Source organism: Manis pentadactyla, chromosome 15 (assembly GCF_030020395.1).
Source record: "Manis pentadactyla isolate mManPen7 chromosome 15, mManPen7.hap1, whole genome shotgun sequence".
Taxonomy (NCBI): domain Eukaryota; kingdom Metazoa; phylum Chordata; class Mammalia; order Pholidota; family Manidae; genus Manis; species Manis pentadactyla.
In genome coordinates this window covers 65814326-65827263 of record NC_080033.1, presented here as the reverse complement: position 1 = coordinate 65827263, position 12938 = coordinate 65814326, and the positions used below count along the sequence as shown (strand labels likewise).

The following is a 12938-nucleotide window of genomic DNA, read 5'->3' as shown; positions in this document are numbered from 1 at the left end:
AAAAAGGCCTAGGGAGCTGAGGTGGCACTCCAGGAGCTGAGAAAACTGCTCTTTCTTTCAGCCAGCAACCTCGGTGAGCTCTCAGTAGCCACCAGGCCTCGTCTTACCTACTTAGAAGTACAAGATGAGGGAAACGTGGGCTCCATCCTCGGTAATCCCTGGTCTTAGGGTGTGAATGCATGGCTGGCACGCTGTCTGCCTGCTCTTCTGTCATCTCACTGAATCCTCACAGTCATCCGGTGGTGCCTACTTTAGAGATAAGTAAACTGAGACTAGAAGAGGGAAAGAGATGTGGGCAAAGCAGGGATGTCTGATCCCACAGCCTGTGCTTTCTCCACACTGGTCCTGGAAACCTTTGTCTTCCTGTCTGGGGAGGTAGAAACTGCACAGGTGGCCACACTGCTGACTTTGATGGGGTTTGGGGAGGTGGTTGGACAGGCTCCCAGCGGGGACACCTCCGAGTGAGTCTGGAATGATGGGAACCCGCATTCTGTCCCTTCTGTGTGATCTTGTTGCTCTTTGATGGCAGCATAAAACAGTTAAAGGAGACAGCGTGAAAGAGCTGCAGAGAGACCTGGAGACCCTCAGTAGCCCCTATGCCCACTCACACCACCTTGTCTGCATAGCTGGGGTCACACAGGTGGGGTCCAGAGGCCCCCGGATTCAGGAACTCGGGCTGTGTTAGGTTACTCAGTATCACCAGTGGCCAAACAGAGAGGCAGGCAGGGAGCCTGGGAAGCAGACACCTGCCCTGCTGAGCTCAGCCCCTGTGCTCCACCGAGCTCAGGGCCCCTTTGGTTTCCCCGACCTCTGTGATGGCAGAAATGTTAACCCTGTACAGTCTTATCTCTTTCTTTCTCTCTTTCATTTCAATCATTTCTGAAACTCCAGGAATGTGGCTGATTGAGGCATGTTCTTGCCGACTGTGGCCTGTTTGGCCTCTGCTGAGTCCGTTCCTTTCATCTCTCCTTCTTGAAACAGACGTGTTTCTAAATAAGTATAATAACACGTATTTGTCTTCAGACTTCTAACCCAATGCATGCTGTAGGCTTCTTGCTGACCTGCTATATATTGCCAACAGTCATGAAGGACTGTCCTCTGGGTCATCGCGACCCATCAGTGACACTGAGAACGAAGGAGGGAGCACGTGTGTAGGTCCAGAGGCCAGAGTGGGTGGCATTTCAGTGTTGAGTTGAGGGCAGCTAAGCATATAGGGATGCCGGGAAGGGATCGTCTGCTGGGTGAGACGAGGTGGGGGCCCTGGCAGGTGGCCTTGACCGTTGTGCCCTGATGATCCGTGGGAGAGTCACTTGGTGAGTTTCAGTGGGTGACTGCATTGTGCTCTGTGCCCAGGACCGCAGGCAGGTAGCTCTTTCCAGAACTTCAAAGTGAAAGGAAATTCTCTGGAAGTGGGGTGCAGAGGAGACAGCGGAAGGCAGAGGGGTGCTTTTCACTCGTCATGCCTGGCCGGGCCGTGTGCAGCCCTGGGCCCCTGGCAGAGGCATTCCTGTCTGCACTGGTATTCCTGTATCGTTCAGGGCCCCTGTGGCTGCCAGTGATGGAAACACTTTCACTGCTTAAAGGAGGAAAGAAAGGAGCTTATCGGTGACATAACTTGCAAGTCCAGAAGTGGGGCTTCCCTCGGGGCTCGGCTATCCAGGCCCCATCAGCACCTCATTCTTCCTTTCTTTGCAGACCCGTCTCTCCACAGAGCGGGGATGCAGCAGTGGGTGGCCGCGGGCTCACTGACCTAAGCATGCAACCGTGAGGCAGGAAGATTCTTCCCACTGTCTCCAGCTTGGAACCCTCACGGAGGGCTTCCTTATCTGGGGTAGATCACCTGTTCATCCCTGGACCAGTCATCATGGCAGGGGTCAGCAATGGGATGCACCCAGCCCAAGGTGCGGGCCACTCCTGTGGGTCTGCTGCCAGATGTGGGGAGAGGGATTGGGCATATGAACCAAAGTAGGTACGTGGCTTCTTCTGGGAATTTAATGAAAGCTGTGGACCCTCTGCTCAGAAAGACACACAGAGACACAAGCGTTTGCATGTAGTTCCCAAAGCTGACGCACTGCCTGGTTAAGAATCCTGCCTTCGTGAGCTGGAACACTAGTCTGCAGCAAGTCCAGGCCTCACTAACAGACGTGGTGGGCGTGATGGGCTCTCAGCCTTCCCCTGCCTTTGCTTTTTCAGGCCAATGAGATGCTTTTCTGCGGGCGGAAGCTCACTGCTCAGGAGGCGTGCAGCAGAGGACTTGTGTCCCAGGTCTTCTGGCCCACCACGTTCAGCCAGGAGGTCATGCTGCGTGTCAAGGAGATGGCGTCCTGCAGCGCAGTGGTGAGTTCCTGTGGTTTGGTGCTCATTCTTGCAATAGACCCATTTTACAGTGAGGGCAGCGAGGCTGAAAGGAGCTCATTGACTGGCCAAGGGTCATGCAGGAGTACGTGAAGGCCCCGTGTAACCTAACAATGCCTCGTCCCGGTGTGGGGGGCTTAAATCCAGAGGGAGACAGTCATCATGGTCAGATGTTCCCCATCATCTCCAGCTTGAACACCTCTCAGAAGAGATTCAAACTCTGGGGGGCGTGCGTTGCCTTAAAAGTCCTAAACATACACGAAAGCACAAAAAACATCTATAGTTTTCAAAGAAACGAGAAGCAAAGGCCCATACGGACAAAGGGTACTAAGCCTGTGAGAGAGGAGGGCTTGGCGCTGCCCGCCGAGGGCTTGGCACATTTCACCGCCGCCGTTTGACTCAGAAGGCACATTGAAAATACATAAATAAATAACACCTCCACAGAGGCGCTGGGTTTTAATGAAGTGTTGATTTTATCTCATAAAAGTCATTGTGAGCGCAGTGTGGAAATATCCTGTCAAAAGGTGGGGAAGAGGCTCCGGGAGCCTCAGGGCAGTTCAGGAAATGAGAAAGGCACTTGGGGACAGGAAGGCCTGGGGACTCTTTCCGTGCTTCTCTGTCTGAGGTTTCTGGGGCCAGCCCTGGGAGCCCCCCTCCCTGCTGCCCAGCTCCCCTGAGCACACCCCAGCCGAGGTGCCCCGTCAGCCTTTCCTGGGCTCCTCCTGGTGGAAGCGCCTCCCGCTGGGGGCCTTGCTGCGAGTCCCGGTGACGGTGATGGGCTGGTGAGGGTCCTGCCTTGTTGAGGAGCGCTTATTACGGGCTACACACTTCGCTGCTCTTTCTCTGGATTCTCTTTTAATCTGCCTGATGACTGTGGTAACTGATGCGTCCCACCCTGCCTGGGATTCTCCCGGGTATGGCACCGGGAATCCCACCACCCTGGGCAAATGGGGGATGGTTGATGACCTTAGGGTCAGCTGCGCAGAGAGGCAGGTGGGGACTCTGAGCAGGGGCAGTGGTGTGGGTGAGGGCACAGAGTCTGAGAACCCACGGGGAGGAGTTAGGGCAGTGGCCCGTGGAGGTGTGAGCAGGCTCAGTGTGTTTGAGGGATGATGGGCTGGAAAGGAAGGTAGCAGAGAGGCTGAAGGCCCAGGGAGCAGTTTGGTCTCTGGGCAATGGAGGGACTCAGGGGAAAGCAGCCACTGAAGAAATATTGCAAAGGAACCTCTCCTGTCAACACTTACAAATTCGGGAGCATTGGGGTGATGTGCTGGAGGAGGGACTGGACCCCATGGCCTCAGGGAGACGGCGCTCTTCAGAGGAACTGGCAGGAGGGAGGAGGCAGCCTCATCCTGCTGGCCCACGTGCACCGCCTGTTAGCCTGCAGCCCCCTTCTAGCTTGGGCAGGGGAAGGGAGCTCTTGGCTTGCTTTTTTCTGTTGGAAAGCACTTTGGGAGAGTGTGAACCAAGGCCTGACATCAGCAGAGGATGGCGGAGGCCAGTGGAAGGACGCTGGGCGCCTCGCTTCCCAGCAGTGCCTCTGCCAGTGCGGCAGCCGTGTGGCCTGCCTGCCAGAACCCGCCAGGGGTGCATGGGCCACATCCATCAGGCAGCTCGGGCCACCTTCAGCTCTAATGTGGAGACCAGAATACACCTATCTGTGCAGTTATCCTGAGGATTAAAGAGTACAGGAAAGAATACTTGGAGAGCCTGTGGGGTAATGGTGATTGTAGTGGGGTTGTTCCTATCACCATGAGCACTGAGAGTACTACTGGGGCCGTTACTGCCTACACCGTCACCGCCGCTCTGGTACCAGCATCACTGCTGTTGCTATGTTACGATGTAGTGTCATTACTGTGGCTGTTGTCACCATGGTTACCCGTTATTGCAATTACTGCAATTATTACTCCTTGCTATTCATACTACTGCCTTTACTAAGCCTGAACAGGGGCACTGCTGTGGGGCGGTCCTAGGGGTACCTTGACAACCATGAGCTCATTTCACTGTCCTACTCTGTGGGCCCAGCCATCCTCGAGTTGGGTATTGCTATTCCTGTTTCACAAGCAATGAAAATGACGCAGTGCAGAGAGGTCAAAGCGTTGCTCCCCAAACTTCCTCACGGTGCCGTAGAAAAGGGCATGGAGTTTATGCCACCTTTGGGTGAAAGATAAAGCGCTTGCAGTTGGGGGTCCCCACTTAGCCAGCCCAGGGCTCAACATCTTGGCATCCATTCCTGGAATCCGTTCCTGGCGCTGCTGGGCCCACGGGCCTGGGAAGCCCCAGACTACAGGAGGCAGCCTCCCCCGGCTCTGGACGTCGGGAGGCTAGCTGGCGCCTCCCAGGCCCAGCGTGTTCTTCCAGAGCTGCGTCGCTCGTGCCCAGCTAACGAGGCTTGTGCATTTCCCTTCAGGTGTTGGAGGAGTCGAAAGGCCTTGTCCGCAGCTTCCTGAAGTCGGCGCTTGAAGATGTGAATGAGAAAGAATGCCTCATGCTCAAACAGCTCTGGAGCTCCTCCAAGGGCCTGGATTCCCTGTTCAGTTACCTGCAAGACAGAATTTACCAGGTCTGAAGGGCCCCAGCGAGCAGGCCCCCGTGTTCAAGGGTGCCGACCTCCAGCTTCGCCCTGTGTTTCAGCGATCGGAGCAAAATGTGGCCAAGGGGTTTGTTGGGGTGTCTCCTTGTACCTACGGTTGTGTCCATTGCCTCGTGTGTTTTGGTTCCTCCTCATGGGCTTGGTTTTGTGTAACAGACGGGAAACACGGTATCCTTGGCCTCCCCCACCCCCCGCCCCCCACGCACTGGCTGGAGAGCTCCTGAGGGCTTTATCTTCCCGAGCCTCTGCCAGGTACTGTTGTCCTGTCCCCACTTGCTGAAATGCACCATCGTGGTCCAGGAAGGGGAAGACCCCTGCCCCCGTGCTTCTGACTCAGGCTGTGTCTACACAGTGCCTCTGATTGGGAGACTTGGCTGTCACTGCTCTCTCTGCTCAAGCAGATCCAGGGATGGGGGCGTTCAGTCGTCAGTCCAGACCGATGAGCAAGAAGATTGCATGGAGCCAGCCTCAGTCCCCTCTCTGATGCAGATCTGTGTGGCTTCCAGGGCTTGGTCTTAAAACCCCACTGAGCGATTTACAAACCCAGATATTGTACATTTAGGAATGTTTTGTTAAATATATATTTTTAAAACAGTGTAAGTGGAAATTCTGATAATTTATGTGTATTATATGTAAAGCTAGTTTTGCAAAAACACAAACTACTAGGGAAATTTCTTTCTTTAATCAGACTTATTTAATTTATTTATTTTTGTTTATATATTGTGGTATCTGTCGTTTGCACAGATATTATTTTCATACTGCCCTGGACCAAATTCCAAATAAGGTTCATGCCATCTGGTGCATTCTAGCAATGAACCATGTGGAACTAAACTTAAGAGAGATGAGAACAGAAGAATTTCTGTGGATGAAAAGAATAGCCCTGTATCAAACCCTCCGCGTGTGAAATGGTTCTCAGAGGTAATGACTGAATGCTTGTTCTGGGGAGAAATCATGGAAGAGTGGCCTCTTCACCCTTCTGCCTTTAAGGAGTCACAGGGGCCTCCAGCCTTCCTGGTACTGAGACACATCCCGGCCCTAATCGTGGGACGTCAGGAAGAGTAGGGAACAGACCCTGCGTGGGGATTGCATATTGACTGGGGTGAGACTTTCCTCTTTGGGACAAGTGACTGAACCCAGATCTCAGAGCCATGTCCTCCGTGTGCGCTGTGCGGTCTGCTTCAGGCCCCCCAGGCAATGGGGAGGGGTCCCCTGCTGAGCTGCCAGATGATGCCTGGATTGCTTTGAGTCCAGAAATCCAGACGACCCACGTTTTTTCTAGTTGTTTACTCACATCAGGGAGCAATAACCAGGGGTGAGGTCTCCTGCTCCGGGGCCCCTGGGCTGCCTGGGGACCCCAGCATTTGTGTTTAGACCGTTAGTCCAAAGAGGCTGGATCGGCTGCAGGCAAGGAGGGGTTTTGATTTCAGTTTCGGCTTTGGCTTTGGTTGGTGAGGGGAACGGTTAACCTCGGGATTAGGGAAGAGAAACGACAGGAGCATGTTCTATATGAGGCTTAAACTTTTTATGGGCCAGACACCCAGGGAAAGTTAGATTCTCTGAGGGTGGGAACTTCCTGTTGGTTCACCCCATCTTCTCTTTCCCTCTGTCCATCGCAGCCTTCTTGACCCTTCCTTGGAGAGAGCCGACTGGAGCAGCTGGGTGAGGGGACGTGGGCTAGAAAAGTGGGGTCCCTGCTGCCCACCACCCATCTCTCTCTGGGCCTTTTCCCTCTCTTCCAGGTGACCACATGTAATGGGCTGGGCGGGTGGAGAGGATGCATGGCCCTGAACTTTCTGTCTCAGAGAACAGGCTGAGTGTCTATGTCTGTGCTGTGGCTAGAGATGTGTCCTTCAGGCAGTGACTCTGAAGTTTACCTGGAACCTTCACCCCCACTGCGGAAGGCCTCTCTCCTTCTGAGTATCCCCGTGACATCGTGAGGGTTAAGGAAGAGGGAACTTCCTGCCTTCTCCTCCTCTCTGCCATCTTGGCCCCGGGGAGCTGGCTGGGGACAGCCAGAATCCAGTCAGAGGAAGTGGGCCTTGATGTTCTGTGTACCTCATGGGGGATCCTGTAGGCACTGCAGATCTAGACACAGGGAATTCCTATAAGGAAACACCAGCTTTTGCCCAAAGGCTTCTTGTCACATCTGACTTTAGGTTTTGCCTCTCCCCAAATATATGCTTTCCCAAAGCCCCTACACAAACCTCGCTCTTGTGCGTCACCGCAGATAATCTCTTCACCATTGCTGACTCACCTCCGGAAAGAGCCGCTTGCTTTCTGTTTACCCCCTGGGGGCAGATGCAGTTACCGTGCACAGAAGCAGAGCCGGGGTTCTTGGTAGAGCGGGCAGACGGTGTTCGGGGACTCCCTTTGTTCAATGTCCATTCTTTTCCCTGCTGAAAGGGCCAGAAATGATTTTAGATTTGGACATATCACAAATCCAGGCTTCTTAACATCTTAGGGATCTCAGTTGATAAGGTAGGAATGTGAAGCCATCACTAATGTGGAATTCCTGTGGTTAAGTTATAAGTTCTGGGTGCCGTGGGGGGTGTTTTAAAAGATGGTCTGCATTTAGGTTGTTTCCATACAGCCATCTCAAGAAGGCTGTTCCACGAATGGGGCGAAAGTTGAGTAAATATGTTCACTACAGGGTAGATAGAACCACTGTATTTTTCACTTTCTGGATAGTTGTTTTGATGATGGGTAGATGAAACCCGGGTAGCTTTTAGCAAATGGCCCTGGGATGGAAAATGCCAGACCTGGGGGTGTGTCACGGTTTATCCTGCCAGCTTTCTCAAGACAGAGGGCTCAGGCTTTGGCTTTTTATCTTCTATCCTACACCCTCCTTTCCCCCCCAGAAAGGGTCCCTTCACCCCTCTCTCTACCTTGCTTTGTCCCCCCTGGAGCCCCCGTCTGTCACCTCCCAGAGCCTGGGCAGGTCTTTGAGGAATCATGCCTGGTTCTTGGCAGCCCTGTCCCAGAATCATCTCTTTAGTCAAGCAAATCTGTAGGCAGTCTGCTTCTTGCCACCCTGTTAGCCACGCGTCAGAGCTCCCCTTCTCTCTGCTCCAACCCCTGGTGATTCGCATGCAGCATCTTGTAGTGGGACTCTTTGGGTTAACAGCCCTATTCCAGGAGGACTTTTTGCAGAACTTTCCTAAGGTGGTCAGAACTCTTCACCATTTGGAAGCCACAGACTAATGTTAATGTAGCCATGTGCCCCTTTCTACTTCGAAATAATACCTGTGGGTAAAAACCATCACAAATTACCCTCTTAGAAATGAAATTGATTAACTGTGAGAAGATAGTAGAGAATTGATTTAATATGTAATTCTTGTTTGGCATAGATTAAACTAAGACATGTTCTCTCTGAAGCATGAAAGTATGTTTTTCCCATGTGAAGTTTAGTATGAGGCTGGAATAATAGTAATCACCATAGACTTCGATCACTGCAACTGTATCTCCAAATGTCCACATTTTAAAAATAGCCTTGACTGAATGCTGAATGGCATTTCCCATTGATTGTTGGTTTAAAAAATTTTGTAAACTTTTGTTAATTTGAATTTTAGTTATAGTCATGCAGTTTTCTGATCTAGTCTCCTTGGAAATTTTTTTAACAAAGAAAAAACAAATAGAAATGTCTTCAAATCTTCCTAAGTGAATATTTCAAATACAGAATTGCTTCTTTTCTGTGTTTTGGTATTCAGACACTTAGATCTGTTGTATATATTAGTTTAGACACTGTCACTAATATACACAGTATTTAAGACTCTAAAGGAGATTTCTTAAGTACTTTATTTTATTCTCTGTAAATGGTTTTGTATAATCTTTAAAAATCTACACTTTGCCTTTGTAGATATTTAAGGGAAACCACTTGGGGGTTGTCTTGCATGTTTATTTTTGTTGTAGATAAGTGTTGCTTAGTTATTTCTGCAAATTTTGGTTGAAATGCTTACAGACTTTAATACAGTATATATTTTCAGAATATAAACTTTTATATTTCTGTGGCAAGTTAGGATATGCGTTTTAGGCAATCTTTTCCATTAATATCACTTGTTCTTTCAAAAAATAGCATACTGGTTTGGTGCCAATGGTTTTTGTTTTTGTTTTTTTGTTTTCCCTTAGAATCTAATGCTCTCATATTGTTTGAGAGCAGGTTCATTTTCTTTTTCTCAAAGTAATCAAGTTTGAGGTATAATTTGAGGATGTATTGAATTTGTGAATAAGCCTTACCATTAGGATCAGTAAATTTTCCAACCTTTGCAACTACAAATGTAGTTTAAGATCTCCCCATAAATTCTTACTGTGTGGCAGTCAATGGAGTTTGTGAACAGAGCCTTAAGCTTGTTGCAAAAAAAAATACAAGGGTAATACGGGTTGTTTCTTTCCAAGCAACGTAAGCCATGTTGATGGACTCAATGCAGTCTGTAAATCGAGGCTCATCTGAAGAGTTTGTCTGAGCTGATGGTGGCAGGGGCCAGATTAGGCACCATGGTAACTGTCTTTGGCCATAGGAATGGACCAAGGACTGGTTTTTTGGAGCCACCTTCGTACCATTCACATGGCTTAGACGTTGTGGTCACAGGGAGGGCTGCTGGTTCATCATTTGTTCTGAACAAATGGCACATCCTACTTCTGACCTAGGTGGTGGACCCCAGGTTCCTTGTGGACGATCTGGAAATGTCCAGTCTGGCTGAGGTCAGCATTCCTTGAGAGATGTTAACAAAGTTTACATATGAGTCTTACTGTGTAGACAATCTGAAGTCGATTTCAGTTACATAATCAGCATTCCTGTGTGTCTGGAGTATCTTACCAGTGAATGATGCATGTTAAGCCATACTACACCTGAGTTTAGCAGGGCAAAGGCCAGCTAAATGCAGAATATACACATCAGCTGAGTCAATCTGCCTGGATCTGTTTTGAGGGAGCGTAAGTCAAGTATGGCAGTGCGTCCACTGTGTCTGGGATCTAATACAACCAACTCAATTTGGACTTCAAATTAAAAAAAACTTTGATTCCTCTCAGTTGGCCACACTTCCATAGTTACTAACTGGTTATCCTTTCCCAGGCTTTATAGATGATTTGAGACCAGGGCTATTGTAGGGCTACGGTCAAGTTATTTAGTTCATCTTAGTATTCATGAAGTCAACTACCCTCAGGATGGAGATTTGCTTCCAGCATTTGCCACGTGCATGCAGTCAGAAAAACTGACATCGAGTTTTAAGCCTCAGCTCTGATGTCTCTACGGGTTGACCATGTGTCATGGAAACAACACCTGGCCTGATGCTGGAGCTCATTAAGGTGACCCTGGGAAGTTTGGAGGGTGTAGCATTTTCCATCTAGTATTTAATTTGCCCCCATGCCATTAGTCCCAGCTTGAAGTCGTTTGCTGATGTCCATGTTTCACAAGATTGTGAAAATACTGCCTTTCATAAAACCAAGGACCAAAGAATTCCATTATTCCAACAGAGTATGAGTTGTGTAGGTTGTGGGCGTGTCCAGAGATACACATGCTTTATGGCACAGAGGAACTGCTCCTCGCCACCCTCTGGCCTGCTGTACCGAGGGGTTTGCTGTCACCTGGAGAAGGCTCCGAAAGGTGAGTTTCCAGATCGAAACTCGCTCTCTCAGGAGGGTGTTTCTGCTGTGCAGCGCCAGCCTTTATCCATATCCTAAAAAGGGGAGGTTTGGCATTCTTCCAGGTTTCCTGGCCAGTGTAGATGTCTCCATCTGTCTGAGAACCTCCAGCCTGAGTGTTTCAGATGCATCTACACTGAGGAGTGATCCTACAGCTGCTAAATTTCCACCTCCTTTTGTTCTGCATTGACCCATTCCAATTCCTGTTTGGCCTAAGAATTTCCCTCAGTCCTCACACCAGGCAGTGCTCCATGTCCACTCACGATGAGATCATTGATCCATTAACCGGGTGAGAAATGATTGATGCTGAGGAAGTGGTATTCTAGTGGTAAGGCTTATTACCAAACTTCTGATAATGAAGCAGGCAACCAAAAACTTACCCAGCCCACCCGAGGAGTGTTTGGATTTGATCACGGATGTAGCGCACACACCAAAATCCAAGGGGACCTTTGCAAATTAGGCTACTCTTTACTTTGCCAGGTTGTCATGGGAGAGTCTTTAACTAGTTCTGAATATTTGTAAGTATGAGTACTTCCTAGAATTATAGAGCAGGTACAGCTGACCCTTTCTCACCACGTTGTAAATATTTCACGAGACTGGGTGCAGTACTGAGGGATAATAATCTTTTGATTTATCAGATGCTGACTGTCTAGAGCAAACTGTACACTCTCTTTGTGAATGGTCCTGTAACGTGTATGAACACATTTCTGGGTGCCTTAGAAGTTGTATTTTTCATGTGTGCTAATATGCAGTATTTATACATTGTGAGAAGCTGCTTTGAATAAAAAGGTTGAAACTTCGCCTGCATTTGCTTGTCTTCCCCCTTTTGCATCTTGTACGTAAAGTTCACAAACAGGTTCTGTGGCTTCTGAACAGAGAAGTCTCTGGGCCTCCAGGGGGTTGAGACATCTGCTGCTTCTGGGTTCCTGGGGAGCATAGGCACCCCAGCCCATCTGGCTTGAGACTTCAGCTCTTTGGGCTGGTAGGCACTGGGCAGCAACAGCTTGATTCCAGGGAACCCTAGGATGGGGGCCTAGGGGTTATTTTTGGGGGGTGGATATGGTGGCTGGTAGGAGTATACTTGAAGGTTTCTTTGCACAGGGCTCCCTCCTCACTGGAGATGAACCTCCACAGAGCTCAGTCTTGTATGATCCCAGATGCCCCATGTGTTTATTGGCATTATTTGTCACTATGGAATTATGCTAAGTCCTTTCACATGCATGAGCTCATTGCTTCAGCCACCACAACATGGCTCTTTGAGAGGCACTCTGATGGGGCCCTAGCTCTGGCCAGAGACATTGTGGGGGCCATAGGAAAGAGGAAGAGGAGTCTGGCAGGGGCTCGTGGCACCAGAGAATCCTGGGAAAAGGATTGGCACAAGGTCATCGTCTGACCGTCCATCCATCCAGCAGCCACACTGAGCCCTGGCTCTGTGTCAGCGACTGCACAGGAGCCGAAAGGCAGGGATTACTAGGACAGCCCCTGGGGCATGGAGTGTGAGAAGTGTGGGTGGTCCTGCCGTGACACTTGAACTTTCTGCACCGCGGTACTGGAGAGACCACCCCCTTACACAGTCACAAGCGCCCTCAGAGTCTAGAAGATGGTGCACCTCTGGTTGTTCACTTTCCGTGGGGTGGTCTTCCATCCCCCTGCCTTGGCTGGAGCCTAGGGTCCTCCCTTGCTGGCCATCCTTCCTTTTTCTTTCTGTTGTTCTTGGTGTCAGCATGTGTGTGGTTTGTTCCGGGTACCTCTTTGCTGCTTCTCCAAGGTCCTGACTCCATCCTAAGGAGTGAAGTCCTTTGCTCCTAACTGCTTCTGGCCTTCTGGAGCCCGGGGGAGGCCTTGTGAGCGTTTTCTAGTGTAATATCTCTAAGACAAATCCTCATCTTTTAACTGTCTCTCTCAGGCTAACTTTGAGGTGATACTATGCTGAAGAACCACAGGGAGAGGAAAGTAACAGAGAGACTGAAGTGGGCTGAGGCACCCATCTGCTCAGACTTACCAGCAGTGAAGTGACTCACCAGGATAGTGAATAAGTGCCAGTGGAGGGTGATCCCAAAGCAACTTAATTTTTTCTCCCACTGCCCCTTTAGGTCTGCTTACTGGACTGGTCCTCTCCTAATCCTAGATGAGAACACAAATACGCTGCAGGAACTTCCCAGTAAATCATAGTTCCTTGAAGTCACAAACACAGTCACAGAAATAAAAAAATGGGCATGTTCCACTTAAGCGGCAATGTTTCCAAATTCATTCAAGGTCAGGGGCCGCTCCTTCTGGCCGACCTCACTACCTCTTCCAGTTGGACTGGGGAGAGCAGGACAGATTTTACACAGATAAATGGTACTCTGTCAGA

General features: G+C 49.9%; 1 protein-coding gene across 1 annotated transcript in view; it reads left to right on the top strand.

Annotated features, from left to right (window-relative positions):
* The window catches only part of CDYL2 (chromodomain Y like 2), a 163749-nt gene extending 152365 nt beyond the window's left edge, over window positions 1-11384 (top strand). Inside the window, exons 6-7 of the mRNA XM_036909337.2 lie at window positions 2194-2337; window positions 4766-11384. Coding sequence (XP_036765232.2) covers window positions 2194-2337; window positions 4766-4924 — 303 coding nt within the window. The 3' untranslated portion in view covers window positions 4925-11384. The remainder of the gene's footprint in view (window positions 1-2193; window positions 2338-4765) is intronic.
* Window positions 11385-12938: the final 1554 nt, after the last annotated feature.